This window comes from Orbicella faveolata, unplaced genomic scaffold (genome assembly GCF_042242905.1).
Source record: "Orbicella faveolata isolate gen_17 unplaced genomic scaffold, um_ofav_v1 contig_1, whole genome shotgun sequence".
Lineage (NCBI taxonomy): Eukaryota > Metazoa > Cnidaria > Anthozoa > Scleractinia > Merulinidae > Orbicella > Orbicella faveolata.
The window spans coordinates 13,402,501-13,419,736 of record NW_028301536.1 but is presented as its reverse complement, the minus strand read 5'-3'; the positions used below and the strand labels follow the sequence as shown (position 1 = coordinate 13,419,736).

General features: G+C 38.1%; 2 protein-coding genes, 1 long non-coding RNA gene and 1 pseudogene across 7 annotated transcripts in view; 1 reads left to right on the top strand and 3 right to left on the bottom strand.

Moving 5' to 3' along the window:
* Window positions 1-4,794: 4,794 nt before the first annotated feature.
* Window positions 4,795-9,071, bottom strand: LOC110061272 (extracellular calcium-sensing receptor-like). Its single transcript, XM_020768111.2, has one exon. The coding sequence runs from the start codon at window positions 9,069-9,071 to the stop codon at window positions 6,243-6,245; it is 2,829 nt and encodes a 942-aa protein (XP_020623770.2). The 3' UTR covers window positions 4,795-6,242.
* A 765-nt stretch (window positions 9,072-9,836) lies between these two features.
* Window positions 9,837-11,828, top strand: LOC149118157 (uncharacterized). The gene is made up of 3 exons (XR_016207478.1): window positions 9,837-10,046; window positions 10,197-10,235; window positions 10,538-11,828. It is a non-coding gene; the product is annotated as an uncharacterized LOC149118157 (long non-coding RNA).
* Window positions 11,829-12,177: 349 nt separating this feature from the next.
* The window catches only part of LOC110061273 (calsenilin-like), an 18,870-nt gene continuing 13,811 nt past the window's right edge, over window positions 12,178-17,236 (bottom strand). For all 5 annotated transcript variants that reach the window (XM_089290324.1, XM_089290317.1, XM_089290333.1 and 2 more), the window contains 3 exons: window positions 17,037-17,147; window positions 16,087-16,149; window positions 12,178-13,752 (listed from right to left, as the gene is read on the bottom strand). In XM_089290324.1, the coding sequence (XP_089146450.1) occupies window positions 13,705-13,752; window positions 16,087-16,149; window positions 17,037-17,147 (222 nt within the window). In that variant the 3' untranslated portion in view covers window positions 12,178-13,704. The remainder of the gene's footprint in view (window positions 13,753-16,086; window positions 16,150-17,036; window positions 17,148-17,236) is intronic.
* Window positions 13,696-15,406, bottom strand: LOC110040542 (uncharacterized; annotated as a pseudogene).

Below are 17,236 nucleotides of genomic sequence, written 5' to 3'. Positions count from 1 at the left end.
CGAACCAATCAGCAAACGAGAGACAGATTTCTTAGAATTTACAAAAAGACTTCCGGTCTACTTTTTTCTCGGAATACCGTTGGACTGAAGTAAAGAATTCTTCAGAAAATTGATTTAAAGTTCAATCGAATCCTCTGTGACAACAGTTTCCATAGTAGCCTTAAATTTATGTGGAATATTTTGCCAGAGAAGTGACCTACTGTGACTTCACAACAAAATAAAGGCTTACGTTTCTCGGAACGAATCCGCCAACATCCGCCTCCTTTCTCGGAATCATAAAACAGTAAACAAACTCTGTCTGGGATCAACATTTGCTGTTCTAAGGCAAAGTGGTTGTAAATTTTGTTTTTATAATATTGTGGCAGCAGAACTTGTAAAGCTTCCCAAACTATCAAAAGTTGGGGCTGCAGTAAAATAATACCATTATTATCAGCGTAGAGAGATCCACAAGGCAGGCTTTACTTTAAACATCACAAAGAAGGATGATGAGATGGCATCACACTATATACTTATACTTTTAGAGCATAAAACCCAAAATCTGGTTTACCGATTGCAAAATCGCATTAAGTCATAAGTTTCTCTTTTAAGACACGGTGTAACGAAACTGTGACGGATATGATAAAACAAGCTCGATCCCAGATTTCCCACGGCCATGCCGAAAACAGCGTCAAACGGAATGTGATCTGGGTATGAGATTAACGATAAAATTGATCAGGCGCATTCTCATGCCCGGGCTCTGATTTTGCGTACCAATGATTTGTAGGTTGTCGCAAAGGAGGAGGGCCAGATCGACGATAATAGTAAATTATGATAAATTATAAATAGTAAATTGGTTTTCACATCACTAGAGCGGTTTTCAATTGAGTGTCGCAAAACCAAAACCAAACCAATTACTTACCAATTAGACTACTCAGCCAATCTCAAACCGAAGTAAAACCAAAACCAAAACCAAAGTAATTGTCTCATTACTTTGGACACTCAACTGAAAACCGCTCTATCTAAAAAAACTAAGAACATTTTAATATAGAAGTCATTTAAAACCGAGACAACTTAAATTAGTATGAGTCTATCAATGAAAAATGGTACAAACCAAATCAATACAGACCTTTCTAACTCGTGTTGCACAATGCCACGTGATTTTACAAAAGCTACTAAAATTACTCATCTTATCATTGTCTAATCAATCACGCTAATTTATATATCATTATCACAACTCCATTTAAGGCGGCTCCATAGGGTAATTATTTATGGCGTTGCGCGCAAGTGTTATGTCTTGAATGTCGTTTCTACATTCGTTTCTACGCCCTATCCTCTCAAACTTATTACATGTAATAAGCGATGATTAAATAGTGTTTTACTATCATCTCTGTTAAAATAATGGGTTTTAGTCTTGAATTATAAATGCCCAAACAAATGTGTTTTTTTTTAAACTTTTTTACGGCTTTATTTTTGATTTTCTTAAATTTCCTTCGGTGAAATCTTCCAAAATTTTCACAGCACATCGCATGCTGCGGGATACGAATTTTAAACACGAAAAAAGTAGGTTTTGCAAAGCCAGGTTTTTCGATTTTTGCAAATTTTCGTCTTTTACCGCTGCGAAAAAACTGGTCCTATAGATTTCCCTGTAAAACGAGCTCCGACTAAAGTAAAATATTTACTATCAGTCTGCCAAGTTTTACGGAATTTTACCGAAGGAAACGCGAGAAAATTCACTGTCAGTTTTGCTTTTTGTGCTCATGTTGGCGTCATAAAATATCCAAAAACATTCACTTTTTCCTTCGAGCGTGCGCATATTAATAATGGTAATTGAACTGAGTGGAGTGCAATTTGGTCTGAAATCATACGCGTGATTTCAAAATCGAACGAGCACGTAGCGCGAGTTCGATTTGAAATCACGCGTATGATTTCAGACCCAAATTGCACGACATGAAGTTCAATTGCCACTTTATTAGATCCATTTTGAAATCGCACAATTTTATCGCCTTAATTTTTAGACTTTTGGTGTATTGTTCCAGTAGCCGGTTTGTTAAAAAAAAAAGCGGAACCGGAAACGCCTTTACGTCTCATTTAGTATGCAAAACGATGTCATGTGACGAAAACTCATCCGAGCATGACAAAGAAACAAGCGGTTTTGAAGTCAGAAGGAAAATAGTCTGCTTCAGGTATAAAAGTTCAATTCTCGTCGCTTGAATCAATGATGGAAGGTCTTTCTTTCTTCTGTGGTTGAGGCTGAGACTTTTCATTGTCTTTGGAGAAGGAATTTGAAGGTGCATCCTGCGTAATTCTGCGATGGATTTCTTTTGAGTTGTGAAACTCCCTCGAGTGCACGATGCCCAGTGGATGGTACGTTTTTTTCTTTCATACCGTTTAATGGCATGATTTTAAGGGAGTCAAGCTCGTTATCATCTCCGTTTCTTTTTGTAACCTCGGCGAAGGACTCAATACTCAGGACCTTGTCAAGTTCTTGCGGCGCCATTTGTTTCAAGATATTTCCAAGATGGCGGGACTAACACCAGCTTCGTAAGACGTTCATTCATTCACTGTTTTGTGGAGCGGGGTGTATTTTGACTATGTTTATTCACAGCGACAGAGTTGAGCTCTTTTGTTGCTTCGTTTGAAACTACCAGAAACCTGGAAACATCTATCTTCTTGAGATGGCCCTGAATTTGTTGTTGTGTGGTTTTCGTTTGTTTATGTTTTACTGGACTCGGTATCATACGGATTTTGAGCAGATGTTGAAGAAAAATCGCCAAAATATTCATCAAAATAAATAAATAAATAAATAAATATACATTTATATAGCGCCATTTTCCACTAATTGTCCATGGCGCTTTACAATACTTTAAAATTAAAATCCTAATTCTTTAAAAACCTAAAATCCTAAATCCTAAAAGTTAAAATCCTAAGAATTAAATACGCTATATAATACAATTAGGCTACAGATAAAAAGTAAAAACTACAAATCAAATGCACGCTTAAAAAGATAAGTCTTAAGATTAGCCTTAAAAACTGCCTCTGATGATGAAAGTCTGATCTGGAGGGGTAGTTTATTCCAGAGCCTTGGTGCCGCCACGGAAAAAGCCCTTTCACCATACGTTTTAAGATTTGCTCTAGGCTCATCAAGCAACCTGTTGTTTGAAGATCGTAGTGTCCGACCAGAAATGTTAAATCGCAGTAGGTCTCTAATGTAATCAGGGGCCAGTCCATTCAGAGCTTTGTAAGTTAACAACAATATTTTGAACATAATCCTAAAATGAACTGGCAACCAATGTAAGCTCCTTAGTATTGGTGTGATGTGTTCCTGCCTTCTAGTCAAGGTAACAAGGCGAGCTGCTGAGTTCTGTACAAGCTGAAGTCTATTAATCAGATACTTTGGGAGACCGTACAGTAGGGCGTTACAATAGTCCAAACGCGATGTTATGTAAGCGTGAACAATGGTCTCAGTAGTACTCTGGGATAGGTATCGCCTAATTTTAGCTATACTACGAATGCGGAAAAGTGCGCTCTTGCAGGTTATTTTAACGTGTTCTTTGAAATCCAAACATTAATCGAATGCAACTCCTAAATTCCTGGCCTGTTTACTAGACTTGATTACTTCATCACCAACTCGTATATAGTCGAGGGGTGGTCGTGGACGATATTTAGAACTAATAACCAAAAGTTCAGTCTTATCCCGATTTAACTTAAGTTTGTTGCGCAGCATCCAGTCCCCAATGTCCTTAACACATAATTCTACTGCCATCTTTGAGCTTGATAGATGATTAGGGCAATTGGACGTAAACGACAAGTACAACTGTGGGTCATCTGCATAGAGATGAAACGGTATGCTATGCTTTCTGGCTATGTCACCCAGCGGACTTGTATAAAGGGAATACAACAAGGGTCCCAGTACAGAACCCTGTGGTACCCCGTAGGGTAAATTCTTCTTTGACGATTCAATTCCATTGACAGAAACAAACTGTTCGCGTGAGTGAAGATACGAATGAAACCAATTAAGAGCAGTGTTCCTAATACCAAAGCGATTCTGTAGTCTAGGTAACAAAATCGAATGATCGACAGTATCAAACGCAGCCGATAAATCGAGCAATAGTAATATAATCGATCTGTTATTGTCAATAGCCTTCAAAATATCATTTTGAACTCTCACAAGCGCAGTCTCTGTACTGTGATGAGATTTATATGCCGACTGAAATTCTTCTAATAAGCCTTCATTATCATTAAGGTGGTCCATTAATTGTGCTGCAACTGCTTTCTCCGTAACTTTGGATAGAAAATATAAATTCGAGACAGGACGAAAGTTCGAAAATAGTTCATGATCAGCTCCACTCTTTTTCAACAACGGCTTCAACATGGCAACCTTGAATCTATCAGGTACTTGGCCACTTGTAAGAGACAAGTTAACTATACGAGTGATCATTGGAAGCAGATACTGGACACTGAAAATGGACACTGAAAGTTGGAAACTTCCATTAAAGTAGGTGTTCAGCCTGAAGGAGCTGATAATCGTCATTTAGAAACTGTAATTAATTACATTCGTCAAGTTTTTTGGAAAAAAAAAACAATAACAACAAAGTTTTGGCAATACTAGTTGCTAAATTCTCCACACAATGGCTTTTTGACTTTCATTTTCCTGAAATTTTATTGTTTACTTTAAACTAATTTTGAAATCTAATTTGTTGTTTTGTTTTACTGTCCCATTCTCAATGGCTGAGAAAAAGATGCGATTTAGAGCAAAAAATAGTGCGATTCGTGAATAAATCGCACCATTGAGAACCAATCAGATTGCAAGGATAGCCAGTGATTTCAAAATGGATTTAATAAAGCAATTAAAAAAACTTGTAAAACAAGCCCCAAAAGTTATGCCTCGCGCGCGCTCTGATTGGTCAAAGCCCCATGTTTTATCACAGTGTAATACACGGCGTAGGCTTCTTTATTTGTTAAATAACTCGCTAAAAACACAGAATTAGCACGAGCTGTTGATGTAATGGTGGTGTAAGGAAAGAAAATTTATCTTTTGATAATCGAATAAAGCAAGTGTTTTCTCGTTTTTTCTCGCACTGTTTCTGAAAAGGAAAACATTCCCCTGTCGTTTTCAACGGGTCATAAACACCTGTGAATGTTATGGAGAACTCGAAAAAAGCTGTGCAAACACTCGCCTATGGCTCGTTTTCCCACAACATTTCTCGTCCTCGTAAACTCGATAGAAACACGGAAAATGTTTTTTTTTTTTTTTTTTTTTTTTTTTTTTTTCATTTTTTAAATGTTCAATTTTACACAAAAAAAGACATTATAAAATGTTTTGTCCGGTTGTTATTACCATTAAATCAGTCAGACCGATCTATTGATCCATGCTATATGAATATATAGGGCGAATCAATGTATACTAATGTGTAAATTCTATTCTAGGCTACCTAAACCTTACATTGCCATACAGATGGCCTAAGCGCACAGTTTTCATACGGTCATCTTGCGGCTTGATACAAAGTAATCAAATATCACATGGAAACAATTCATTTCATGCTGCAAAGTGAAAGTTAGCTGATTAATTCAAAGTTTGCTGACCAAATCTTAGCCTTGAGCATGATACAAATTGAAGTTTCAGTGATGGCAAAGTTTTTTACCCAAAACATTTGTTGATTGGGAATTATCGTCACTGATTGACAAAGTTTAAACGAACAAACGCCTCTCTTGCGCCCTCAATCCACTTCCCAAGGGACAAACTAAGACGTCTGTTAGTCGACTCCGACCACGACTAACGTCTAATTAATCCCAGCCCTACACAGGTCAAAGCAGTCTCTCTGATTGTCCACAAACGAAAAGACACCATGGGGAGTTTTGTCGAGTACGTTATAACATTGAAGTTCATTGTCAGCCATCGCTCCTGCTCGCGGGGTTTGTATTAAACGTATGAAGAGAGGCTTTTGTAAATAAGGCTATGCTTGATGCTGGGAGACGAAACTGAACAGGACAACAAATAGAAAAAATATCTGCATATAACTGCGCGTTCATAGTGCACGAGATAAATTCGAGCTTTTCAAGATCTTTCAAAGTCAAGAGTTTGCCGAGCTTGTGCACCCACAGATTCTTGGTCAACAAAGACGTTTATTTTCCGGCAGTGACAGCGTTCGTGATAAAGTCTTTCTCATTGGCCTGCAAAATTGTCCACCTGCTTTCAACTACATCCATAACAACTATTCTTGAAAGCGTTCTACCTTTACACTGGCAGAGCTTATTGCACTAGCTCACGATCGGAGTCCTAACTGAGGTGATGGCAAAATCGTGCGACCGATGCTTACTGCTGAGGATCTCCCTTCATGTTCTAACGAAACAATGTCAGGAGAATTCCGCCTTGATGGCACAGGCGAGGGGACGGGTGTTATGCGAGGAGGTGTGGCACTATTGGAGGAAACGACAACCCCGGATTTCTTCATGGCAACCATCGTTGCTGCTCTGAACGCCTCCGTGGTGTTGCTTTCTGGATGGAAAAGAATAACACGAAGTTTTGGCGCGTACATGATACACAGCACAGCGTATCCCGAACTGAGTACTCCTACACAAAACACGAAGGTTCGTGTCGAGCCAGTACTGTCATAGAACGCAGGAAAAAAACTGAGCCAGAAAACGCAGAAAGCGAACATGGCGAAGCAGATGAACTTAGCTTCATTAAAGTTCTCTGGAAGCTTACGGGCTTTAAACGCAAAGTAAGTGCACAGCAGGGCTATGATCAAGACGTATCCAAGAATGGTAATGTTCAAAAGTTCGTTGGGCTCGCCGCAGCTAAATATCTGCCAACCTTCTCTTGAGGTGTCAACTTCAACAACGACTTCAGGAGGATGAACTATGAACCAGACTGTTGTCAAGGTAACCGGGACAAACGTCATTACCGTGGCAACAATAGCCTGCATTTTGTTGCTGATGAGATAGCTGCTGGATGCGGTCAGCCGAGATCTGGCTTGAAATATGCGCAGGAGTCGATCCGTTTTCAGCAACATGATAGCAGTGCAGAGAGTGAAAGGAATTCCAAACAACAATGGCAGTGCTGCACAGCCGGCTACAGTCGGTTTTCCTGTAATAACAAGTGGAAGAATAAATATAGCTACGATGCATATCAAGTGCACGAATGACAGCTCTCGATTGGATGCTTTGACGACGGCTGTGTCGCGATATTTGTAGAAAACTGCCAATACACCGATAGATATGACCAAGCCGATGCAGGCGAGGACCGCCGCACTCACACCTTCTCCGTTTCCCCACGCCAAGTAATCTGATTTTAGTTTCACGCAGTTCGTTCTCTGCTTGTTCGACACATATCCCTCGAGACATTTCTTGCAAGTGTCTTGTCCAGCGGTTAGTTTCGCAAAGCCATTCTCGCACTCGACGCATTTCCAACAACACGTGATACTCCCGTAAACCGGGTAAAATCCCGCTGCACACGGGTCAGAGCAAGTCGAGACTGGCTTTTCTCTAGTCCACCCGTTCCACATGATCTCGGAGTTGTTATTGAGTGAAAGTTTGCCGTCGAGGCCACTCCAAATGCCAATCTCAACGAACTTCTTTTCCTCTTCACTAATCTGTTGAAGGTTCTTGATAGCGTATGATCCATAGCGGAGATCCCCATTTTCATCGAACATAATTCGAGAGCCAGATCTTCCCTGGAAAGATACGTTCTTTAAGAACCTGAGGATTTCGCTTGGTTGAATATTCGAGTCAACAGAAGGACAAGTTCCACCCTGGAGAAAACTATCTTCATCTTTGCAATCGAAAATATTTTTCACGGCGTAAACAACCGCGTAGATTGCGTCCATGACGTTTGTGTATTTGTTGCGTGGCAGCGAATCAGCGCTTGGTAGACCACGTTCTTTTGGACACAGTATGGTCTCATTCGGTCGCTTGGTCGTGTAAACGTAAAATTCCCTTTCTTGCTCTTCACGGCTGGATGTGAGATAGCTCGGTCCCTCTTTCTTCCTGCAATCAAACGTTTCTGTCCAGTATTCCCACATCCAATGATTTTTATCAGTGTTGTTTGGATGTAAGCTATTCAAGTGTTCCTCAAACCCCGCGTGCTTCTTCAATAAAGGTAACACTCCAAGCATTCCACCGACAACGTTTTCATCCATCGTTTCAAGCTGGTACGCGTCCCCCCAAGTTTCCGTTCCAATCCAAGTTTTACCGCTCAACTTTTGCCGCGACGCTTCGTTCAAGAATCCCAACGCGTTCGGTCTTTGGCACCATAAAATAATCACCCGGGCGCGCGGCTCATTCTTCAAGGACACGATTATTTCTTGCAGTTCTTCTTGCGACAGCGAGGGATTAAAAATCTTCTCCAGAGCAATACAAATCCCTCGCTTTTTAAGTTCCGTTCGTAGGGAATCGACCCCAGCGCGCCCGTAAGAGTTATCAGAAGCAACGACAGATACGTACGTCCAACCGAACTGTTTTAACAGATCGGCAAGCGCTTGAGCCTGGTAGGTATCAGATGGTATCGTCCTGAAGAAGGAGTGATATACTGCGTTATCGCTGAGAAGCACGCTGGTAGAAGAGTAACTGATTTGAGGGGTATTGTCCACACCAAGAAGGTTCGCTACATTTATCGATATCGGCGATGATGCCGCGCCAATGACCGCTGATATCATTGTCTGTTTATCGGTACATTTGCAATAGCGAGATGAACAATTCTTGGACGTGCTACTTTTAGCGCTTGAATTTCCTGCGTCAAGCACGAAATCTAAAGCAGCCTTCAATGCCACGGGAACATCGTTGCACGAATCCCTGATGTCGTAGCCTAGGCGGAAATTTCGCGGCAGTAAATGATTGTCGTTGATTTCTTGGATGGTAAACAACATGGCTTCTACCCAGTTCACTCCGTATAGATTGATATCGTGTGCTTGTGTTGTCCCTTGATTTGTAGGCTGTACAATGTGAACAGGGAACAAGCCCCCCAGTATCAAGTCACCTGTAAGGTTTGATATGCGGCCCGGATTAGCGCAGTGTTCAGAATGGTTGGTTTCCGCCGACTGTCCTTTGTTCGAAGTGGTCACCAGAATCCAAAACGCAAACATTAAACGCGACATTGTGTACGAAGTATTTTCTGCCAGGCGACTAGGTTGCTTGTTGACACGATCACAATCAGGTCAAAGAACGCTTCAATTGACGCATCTCCAGTGCGAGGGAAAAACAGGGACGACGAAGGGTACGTGCCGTCAGAATAAAGATCAGTAGTGTTTCACACCAGTTTTAACCAAAGAATGTTTCAAAAATATGCAGCTAGAGAAAATCGAGGTTGCGTTTGACTGACATGTAAATCGATTAAACAAGGCCAGAAATATGAATTATTGATCCACTGCGCGTTTGAGTGCAGCTAATCACGTCTATTAAAGCGACACAGTCTTTGACAGTAAGCCGGCATTTCTCGCGGCTTAACATTGTGCACTTACTTAAACATTTCAAGCGTGCGAAACGCAAATCAAAAGTTCCGAATGTACAGTATATTTGTCGAGTTTGTTTGATTGGGCTTCGAAACAAGACTCCACATCACTTAATATGAATATCATTTAAATTTTCATTTCACGAACATTGATAGAAAACACGTTATCGGTGCCCTTCCTTTTGCTCCGCTATCTTGCGAACATCGAATAGACTTTTTAAAAACGCCTGGGGTAAGTTTAAGTGCAAATCCCGACCTCCAAAACAACAAAACCTCGCAACAGACACAAGAGATTCATCGTCACTAAAAGCAAACACAGTCCCGTAAAAAGTCGCCCTGTTTGAACAAACGCATATGGAAATACTGTCCACGCCAATAGAAAGCAAGGAAATTTATGTTGTATGATTTGCTGAAATCATACTGTCACGCGAAATGGGATATGACAAAGATGGCTCATTCAAAACTGAATGAGGGCGTTTAAATATTGTATTTTTAGGAAACTTCTCAAGAGACATTATATCGTACTGGAGGCATTTTTTGCTGTTGCTGGATGGATTCTTTTCTGTTCGTGCCGTCGAGAATGTTTGCATAAGTGCCGAAGGCGCGAACTAAACGTTTCAAGGTGAAATTTTCGATAATCCATTAAGATTTTAATAGTAAAGTGTTGCTGGTGTTTAAAGTGTGCGTTTTACACAAAGAAACTAATCTCTATGCAAATGGCCTCAGGCTTTTAATGGCTCTGACACTGTTTATCTGTTATTGTCACTTCCAGAACATGTCAGGGCATTGTACATCTTGATGTACCAGGCAGGTGATAAATTTAATTTCGTTTTACCTTATATATACTGATAAAAATATATACTACTGTTGTTCTTACAGCGCATTTCGTTAAGTCTCGAAACTAACATATTTGTGTGTTTTAGTTGAAAAAAAAAAAACTGTTAAAACTGTTTGTATGTTAAAGATAGGCGCTTACGTATATAACGCTGTTGACGTTGTTAGCTGCACACAGAGAAATGTTAATGCAAGTCATCAAATGGCGACATTGTATTATGAGGAAAATTGAAGGCGTATAAGTCACAATAAATAACAAGTTGTTTTTTCAAACCTCAGGCTAGGTACAAACCCAAAATAGAAGTGGTAATAGATGATTCACTGAAAGAGATAATTGCAAACCAAAAAGAGGAAGGTTTTTTCTGTCAAACTAGAGAAATGAGGTGTACATGACGACTCGACGACGTTGCACTGAAGGAAACAGATTTCTACAAGGAGCGTAATGCAACAGACTTAGCAATGTCGATTGCAACCTCCACAGGACGTGAGTAATACTGATGAATGATTACACTAAAAGCTTCGCATCAACTTTTTTTTTTTACAGGTGAACGGAAGAGTCACCGAAATAATACTGACACTGAATAGCAATTGACATTGAAATACGCTCATTTTAAATTCCACTTTGAGAACTATAATATAAATTTGACATGTTTATAGGGCAAGTTGAGAAATGCTTCCAAGTCAAATTCATCCATTGTTTCTTTTTTTTTTTCGTTTCACACTTTCAACCTATCATTCAAAAGGAAAGCATAACAGCGTTCTGTTCTCTATGCTCTACATGCAGTATTTTGAAAATGTTTTAATTAAGGTCAGACTCAGGACAGCCTTGGTTTTTGCAAAATCACAAGCGACAAAGCCTCCTTTTTTCCAGAAGAATTTTAATTAAAATAAAACCTTAATTAAAGCTTATTTAGCAGCCGGCTCTCTGTTGCTTACATGGTTCCGACATGTTGTAGACCGTTGTACTTCACATTAATTTAGAAAACTAAAAGGTTTAAAAAGTTAAATGGATGATCTGTCAAGCCACATGTCCTCATGTTGAACAATTTGTGACATAATATGCCACTTAGCGCTACCAGGGTTTCAAGGGTAAAGCATTTTGTCACTTTGTGTCCGGTCTTTTACTCTTTTTTATCTATAGATTTTGACTCGTCGAAGTAACCATTATTAATCAATGTTTCGGTCTAAAGATTAAATTCGAAAGCGCGACAAGTCAAATCAACAACAACCGTAGAGGTAACAGAGCAGGGCCTTTCAGCGATACCATTCATTTCCCACACTTTTCCAAAGTGAAAAGGCTGGCAGATTTGTGTTTAGTCTACCATACGGAGGTAAAAATCTTTCTTCTTGACAGACGAGACTTACTCTACCAGCTGTACAGAGCTTGATCTCGGCAAAAAAAGATACGGATTTATTGTTCTCACGTTGTCCCGAAACTATTTTCATGATTTTATATTGTTCGATTGAGGGAAAGTTTCAGTATGTGGAAGGTAACAAAACTAGTTTTTTTTTTTTGTCCGCGTTTAGGGTTGTAATAAAAGAACGTACCGTAAGGTAGTTAAATGCTTCACCAGGTCTCGGTCGTGCTAGGTAACACATACTGTAATTTTGGCATATATTGTCATTTTGGTTTTTTATCTTTATAACCCTGACAAGCGCATTTCATTACTTATTGGAATTTTGGCCTTTTCAAATTTTCGTTATCATCACTACGGAAATTGGTGAAACATTACATCCAAGCCACTAACAAACGCCGAAGATTGTACGTAGGTAGAAGTTATAGGGGAAAAATTTGTCCTTCTCATAAGAATTAAGTCTTCTGTTCGTTGCTGTTTCAGTAAGGTTCATAAGAAGTAATATCACCAATATCTTTGCTGCAGTGGACTTTTCCCCAAAACATCGCATTGCAAGAGTTCTGCTTTCGTTTCAGTACCGTTGCTTTATTTATTCAAACACTGTCATAAAGGTATACATCACACCTTTCTTTAACCTGTGATGCAACATCCTTAGATTTCTATTTAGTTATCCGATACAAATAAGCACCCTAAACCCGGCGCATTCCCAATAAGAGATCAAATGATAAATAGAAAACTACGCATTCTTAGATTAGTGTCGACAAAACTTCATGTCTTTACACAAGATTCTATGCAACCTTGCCAAACTCCACGAAAAGGACTACAGTAGGTGTGCTCTAAGTGTAGTCGGCCACAAAAGACAGACAAACTATAGAGACAAAATTGCTTTCTAAATGTTCGATACAATCACATAATGAGTTTAAACCTTCATCAATAAATATTAATTAAATAATATATAAGTTACATCACTCCTTAATCATAACAAGAAACTCCGCGCGCGTTTCTTGGTTCGTGACAAAAGCTTTTTACATTAATTCTGTAAACTCAATAATAAATACATGATAACGGTAATCCGTGTTAAACATCGACTATCGTATTCTATTTTTCCGACTAAACAGGTCGATGGTTTGTATAAATAAACCTAACGATAGCAAGCGTCATGGTTATAAATAACACTCATCAAACATACAATTCGAATTTCACAAAGCTTTTGAAAATGAAATTTTGACCTTACAAATTATTGGTTTGAAAGAGAACCTTTGTTATTTTAAAAATTCTGACTGTTGGAAAACAGTGCAATCGAGTCAAGCTTTTACACATTACATTTTTTCTTTCTTTCCCCGAATAAAACAGAGGTACATGTGTGTGTAAGTTAAAGGATCTATGACACCGCATTGCGAGTTTTACGACGTTAATATACCAAATTACATGAACGTTCAAAATGTTAAGTGAGGAAACCTGAAAATAGCAACAGTTTAATTCTTAAAAAGAAGAGAGACATTTACACGTAGGTAATACCAAACCAGGTTAAAGATGCAGAAGAATACAGTCAAATCATGAAGACTGTAGACTTGAAAACTTTAGGCTAAGTATATCAAGCTGCACAAATTTAGGTTATTCATATTTTTTTTGGTTTTAACCATGCATGATAAAACCAAGCACATTATTGCTCACTATGTTACTATTACTATTATTATTATTATTATTATTGTTATTATTATTATTATTATTATTATTATTATTACTAATTATTACATATTACATACTGCGTTATTGCTATTTGAAACAATTTTATTGGTTTGAAAATTTATCATTATTGTTTACTTCTACTTGTGTTCTCTTCTGTATCAGACGCCCAGCTTAATGTACAGGTCCCATTAGCATAAAATAATAATAATAATAATAATAATATTAATATTAATGATAATGATAATGATAATGATAATGATAATGATAATGATGATAATAATAATGATAGGAGAAATTTCTTATTTAAATAATGAAGACTCAATTAATTTTACATTATAAATAACCACTGTCATCGTTGAATCCATATATTATTTAGGTTATTTTCCAGCTCTGTTGCTGTCTTCATCTCACGGAGTCAAACATTGCCAAGCTCTGTTTAATTGACTCATCCTGAAAAAATAATTAACAATTACCAATAAGTAATAGGTGAAAATAAGATTTAGCAGATTAGAATTTGCTTTAGTTTAGTGGTGTCATAGCCCTTATAATTATTACAATAAAATATTTTGCTAAGGTTTTCGACGAACAATTACGAATGAAAAGCAACGATATTAAAGAATGACGTTTCGACGGCTCCATGCCATCATTCTCAAATTCAAATAAGATACGTTATGCGAGTTCGTTATATAGTGAATGTACGTGTGAAGGTCTCAGTGCATATGATTAAGAGATAAAAATAATCGATAAAAATAAAAATAGCAAGCGTGGTGCGCTTGAACTGTCAAATAAAAAGTTTTGCTTTAATGGAGTCAGATTGAATGTTAAGTGTTGGTTTTTCGTTTTTGATGAAGAGCATTTCATAAATTAAACAATCCAGTTTCCCACGGCATTTCTTGAGGATTGTAAATTGGTCACAGAGATCTTTGTTTCTCAGATTGTGTACGTCCCGCAGGTGTTTACCAATGACAGAATCCTTATGCTCATTAATGCGCTGAAATAGGTGTCGGCATGTATAGCCCACATACTCTGCGTCGCACAGATCACATTTGTATTCATAAACAACGCATTGTTCGTTAACAAGAGGTGGTTTGGGGTTCCGTCACTTTGATCTCTTCAGCAATTTTCTTGCTCGTAAACAATGGGCGCAAGTCACTGTTGATTTTCTTCGCAAGATCGGAGAGCTGTCTTCGTACTAAGTCGGCTGATCGCTGATCTTTAAAGGGAAGAATAATCCGAACGGGCTTATTAACTTGAATATCAAGTGTTTGTTCTCGGTCTTGCGACTCAATGAATCTGGTGATTGTACAGTTAATGAGTCTCTCAGGGTACTTAAGCTTGAGAAAGATCTCTTTCAGGTTATCACATTCAGCAGCGAAAAGATCAGATGAAGATGAGAGTCTATATGCACGATTTAACACAGTCGTGAGAAGAGATCGTTTATATCTGTTATCTACATGGCTTTGGTAATGGAGAAGAAGGCCTTTCATGTATCTGTTGTTTTCCTGCAGACGCATGTTCTAACTTGGCTACCCATCTTCATGAGTTCCATTCCGATGAAAGTTTGTCATTGATTGCTACTTCCATCGTAAAGTTGATTGAAGGGTGTGCTTTGTTCAGCGTTGCAAGAAAAGCTGTAGCAGTTGGAATGTCCTGCACCGCGGCTAAGGTGTCATCCACGTACCTTCTGTAGAAATAGGGTAGTTTATTCTCCCTTTTAAGCTTCTCCTCGATGGAACACATGAATGTATTTGCCATGAGCGGTCCCAGTGGTGATCCCATCGCCACGCCATCTATTTGTTCGTAGAGGCTGCCATTAAACTGGAAAAGTTGGTGTTTGGTAGCCACTCTTAGAAGGACAACGAGATCATCTCGGCTGATGTTCAGGTTGTATGTCACATTGAACCAATCCTCAGTAAAAACTTTGTTAGCAAGATCTGTATTGTTTCTTCTAGAGGCACGTTCGTGAAGAGCGAAGATACGTCATATGATATTAAAATATCATGCTCACTAAATCGCATCGCCTTGATCTCATCGGCAAACTGGAAAACATCAGTGACTGTACATTCACTATATAACGAACTCACATAACGTATCTTATTTGAATTTGAGAATCATAGCATGGAGCCGTCGAAACGTCATTCTTTAATATCGCTGCTTTTCATTCTTAAAATATTTTGCCCAAAAAAATAAGTACTGTTTATTAAAATTAAATTGTAATACGTAACTTTTTCGGAAACTTTCAAAATTCATTTGTCACAATTTTGGATGGATGTTTTTCAGTTAATGTAATACGTATTGTGCATGTATTTTGCAAGGTACAGTTCACGGTAATTTATACTGGTCAATTATAATTTGTGTTAAAATGCTCTTTAGGTTACTAGATATTTGGCTATTTTATACATTAACCATGTTAAGAAGAATCAATTTGATAAACATCTTAATTTATTTTGAGTTTTACATCATTAGCTACAAGCCTATAAAATGAGATACATGTATTCTCAAGTTTTACATCAGTTCAGGTATCTATGCACAATCACACAGAGGGGATACCTGTTTAAAGATTGGCCAGGCTTAATTAATTACAAAGGTGACCACAGCAGAATCATTCGGTTTCATAGCACTGGTACATGTAGAGTTACATCAATACAGCACAATCAGTTAAAGAATGCGAAGTGCCTTCATGCATTGAAATACTGAAAAAAATACAATTTTCCCTCACAAGCACAACATTTGACTTCACTAGATTTTTAAATAGTTACAGAACTTATCCTTCAGTTTTCTAACCTTTTCACACCCCTCTAAGAATTCCTCTTCAGATATAACACCATCGTTATTCGTGTCCATCAACTGCAAGAAAAATAAATGTAAAGTAACTATGTCAATATAAAAGCACTGTTTAGGAAAGAGTAACAAGAGACGAGTCTATCAGCTCACTGCCTATTCCTATCCCATTGTCCTTTTTTAAACATAACTTTTTAAATCTAAATACTGAATATCAAGATATGTATACGCATTATTTCATTTCAATGCAGCACTCTTTGTAGTCCTACGGTGTACATTAAAATAGTGTACTGTTTAATTAATTTGCTAATGATAACACTTCAGCCACTCATGCTTCTTCATAAGGCTACAATTGTATGATATGACTTGTCAGAAAGAATCCTAGACAAATTTCGTGTTAAGTAAAATGCACGTAAATGTACAGTGCTGCTAAAAAGTAAGTTACCACCTCCTATCTCTCGTCGAGACAAGACTCTCGTCTCTCAAGACAAGAGTCTTGTCTCAAGAGGCGAGAGTCTTGTCTCCCGAGAGCCAGTGAAGTGTATATTTTGAAATAAATTACAAGCAGTTTTAAAATGTTTTATTTGAGATACTTAGCAAAAAAGATAAAACGATCTTTTAAAATACATCTTGAAAAGGAAGAAACAAAAGCTAACCCTGTGATGTTTCACCTTAAAAAAGTTAAAATATAGAGTGTGACAATCGCTTAGTGCGTGAAACTCGAGTTACATTTACCTTCTGCCTTTACATCTTTATATTTATTTACCTATACATATTTACAAGGTATCAAGAGCCAGTAACAACTGATTGGGGACTAAATTAAGTTTCCTGTAGTTCTCGCCAGACTGCTCCATTTGCACAGCATGTGAACAAAGAGGGTCGGAATACTTAACTAAGTGTGTTACACTAAACTGACTTCCATGCATGTACTTTAAGCAATGTTAATTCCTTACCATAAAGAGTCTATTCACTTGTTCCTCAACACTCATCTCTGTTCCAGCTGTTGCTGGCAGTGAATCAAGCCCCATCATACAGTGAACTGAGTGAACTACTGTAGCCATCTCCTGAAAGATGTAGTAATAAATTGAAACACTAGTTTTTACAAATGTATGTAAATAAAAATCTTACAATATGAAAATCCAAAAGAATTGCC

Bases quoted from the DNA above. Each gene is read 5' to 3' on its own strand.
- LOC110061272 (XM_020768111.2), bottom strand. From the start codon at position 9,071: ATGTCGCGTTTAATGTTTGCGTTTTGGATTCTGGTGACCACTTCGAAC.